Genomic DNA, 1,420 nt, shown 5'->3' with positions numbered 1-1,420 from the left:
AGTAGCTGGGATTACAGGCATGTGCCACAATGCCCGGCTAATTTTGTATTTTTAGTAGAGTGGGTTTTTCCATCTTGGTCAGGTTGGTCTTGAACTCCTGACCTCAGGTGATCTGCCACCTCGGCCTCCCAAAGTGCTGGGATTACAGGCATGAACCATCCTGCCCCAGCCGCATAGACCAGTTCTTATGAGAAGGGATCAGCTAAGAACAGCCTTGGGTCGACACACACGCCTCTTCACACTCACAGGAGAAACCATTTCCCCATGAAGCTAGAGATGAAACCATTTCCCCATGAAGCTAGAATAGCTCAGAGATGCTATTCTTGGATATCTTGAGCCCCCGTGGTCACCAGGGACCACTCAGCATGACAGCATCACTATGCTTAACAATTTCCCTCCTCACCCCCAGATTCCATTTCCCCATCCTCCAGGGCTGCCTATAAAGAGAAGGAAAGATGGCTTCAGACTTCAGAAGGACACAGGCAACACAGAGTGGTCAGTCCCTTCTTGGCTCTGCCGACACTCGAGCCCAGATTCCATCACCTGCTCAGAATCATTCAGGTCTCCACTGCTGCCCTTGCTGTCCTCCTCTGCACCGTGGCTCTCTGCAACCAGGTCTTCTCTGTACCACGTGAGTCCGAGTTGTCATTGTGGGTATCACCACTCTCTGGCCATGGTTAGACCACATCAGTCTTTTCTTGTGGCCTGGGAGCCCCCAAGAGAAAAAAGAGAACTTCTTAAAGGGCTGCCAAACATCTTGGTCTTTCTCTTCAAGACTTTTATTTTTATCTCTAGAAGGGGTCTTAGCCCTCCTAGTCTCCAGGTATGAGAAGCTAGGTAGGGGCAGGGGAGTTACAGTCCCTTGTACAGATAGAAAAACAGGGTTCAAAACAAATCAGTTTGCAAGAGGCAGAATCCAGGGCTGGTTACTTCCCAGTGGGATCTGTTGTTCACTCTCCAGCTCACCCTAGGTCTGTCCCTTGGATGTCTTATGAGAGATGTCCAAGACTTCTCTTAGGCTGGGGTATGACTTCTTGAACCAGACAAAATTCCCTGAAGAGAGCTGAGATAAGAGAACAGTCCGTCCAGGTATCTGGATCACACAGAGAAACAGAGAACCCACCATGTAGAGTCAAGGAGAAAGAAGGATATAGACAGAAACAAAGAGACATTTCTCGGCAAAAACGCCCAAATGCCTCCCAGTTACTTGGTCTGAGCAAGGCTGCCTTCCTCACCTGCTCGGGGATCAGAAGCTGACTGGCCTTTTCTTCTGAGCTGTGACTCAGGCTCATTCTCTGCCTTTCTCCGCAGTTGCTGCCGACACGCCGACCGCCTGCTGCTTCAGCTACATCTCCCGGCAGATTCCACAGAATTTCATAGCTGACTACTTTGAGACCAGCAGCCAGTGCTCCAAGCCCAG

The 1,420-nt window shown here is 50.2% G+C and overlaps 1 protein-coding gene across 1 annotated transcript; it reads left to right on the top strand.

The window, feature by feature from the left end:
* Positions 1 to 431: 431 nt before the first annotated feature.
* Positions 432 to 1,414, top strand: LOC131382801 (C-C motif chemokine 3-like 1; the record flags this gene model as incomplete). The annotated part of the gene is made up of 2 exons (XM_058435313.1): positions 432 to 631; positions 1,312 to 1,414. Coding segments are annotated over 2 exons (303 nt in total), but the record flags the coding sequence as incomplete, so codon positions are not given.
* Between the last annotated feature and the right edge of the window lie 6 nt (positions 1,415 to 1,420).

Source organism: Hylobates moloch, unplaced genomic scaffold (assembly GCF_009828535.3).
Source record: "Hylobates moloch isolate HMO894 unplaced genomic scaffold, HMol_V3 SCAFFOLD_7592, whole genome shotgun sequence".
Lineage (NCBI taxonomy): Eukaryota > Metazoa > Chordata > Mammalia > Primates > Hylobatidae > Hylobates > Hylobates moloch.
Note: the sequence above shows the minus strand (reverse complement) of the source record. Positions and strands in the feature narration are given on the sequence as shown.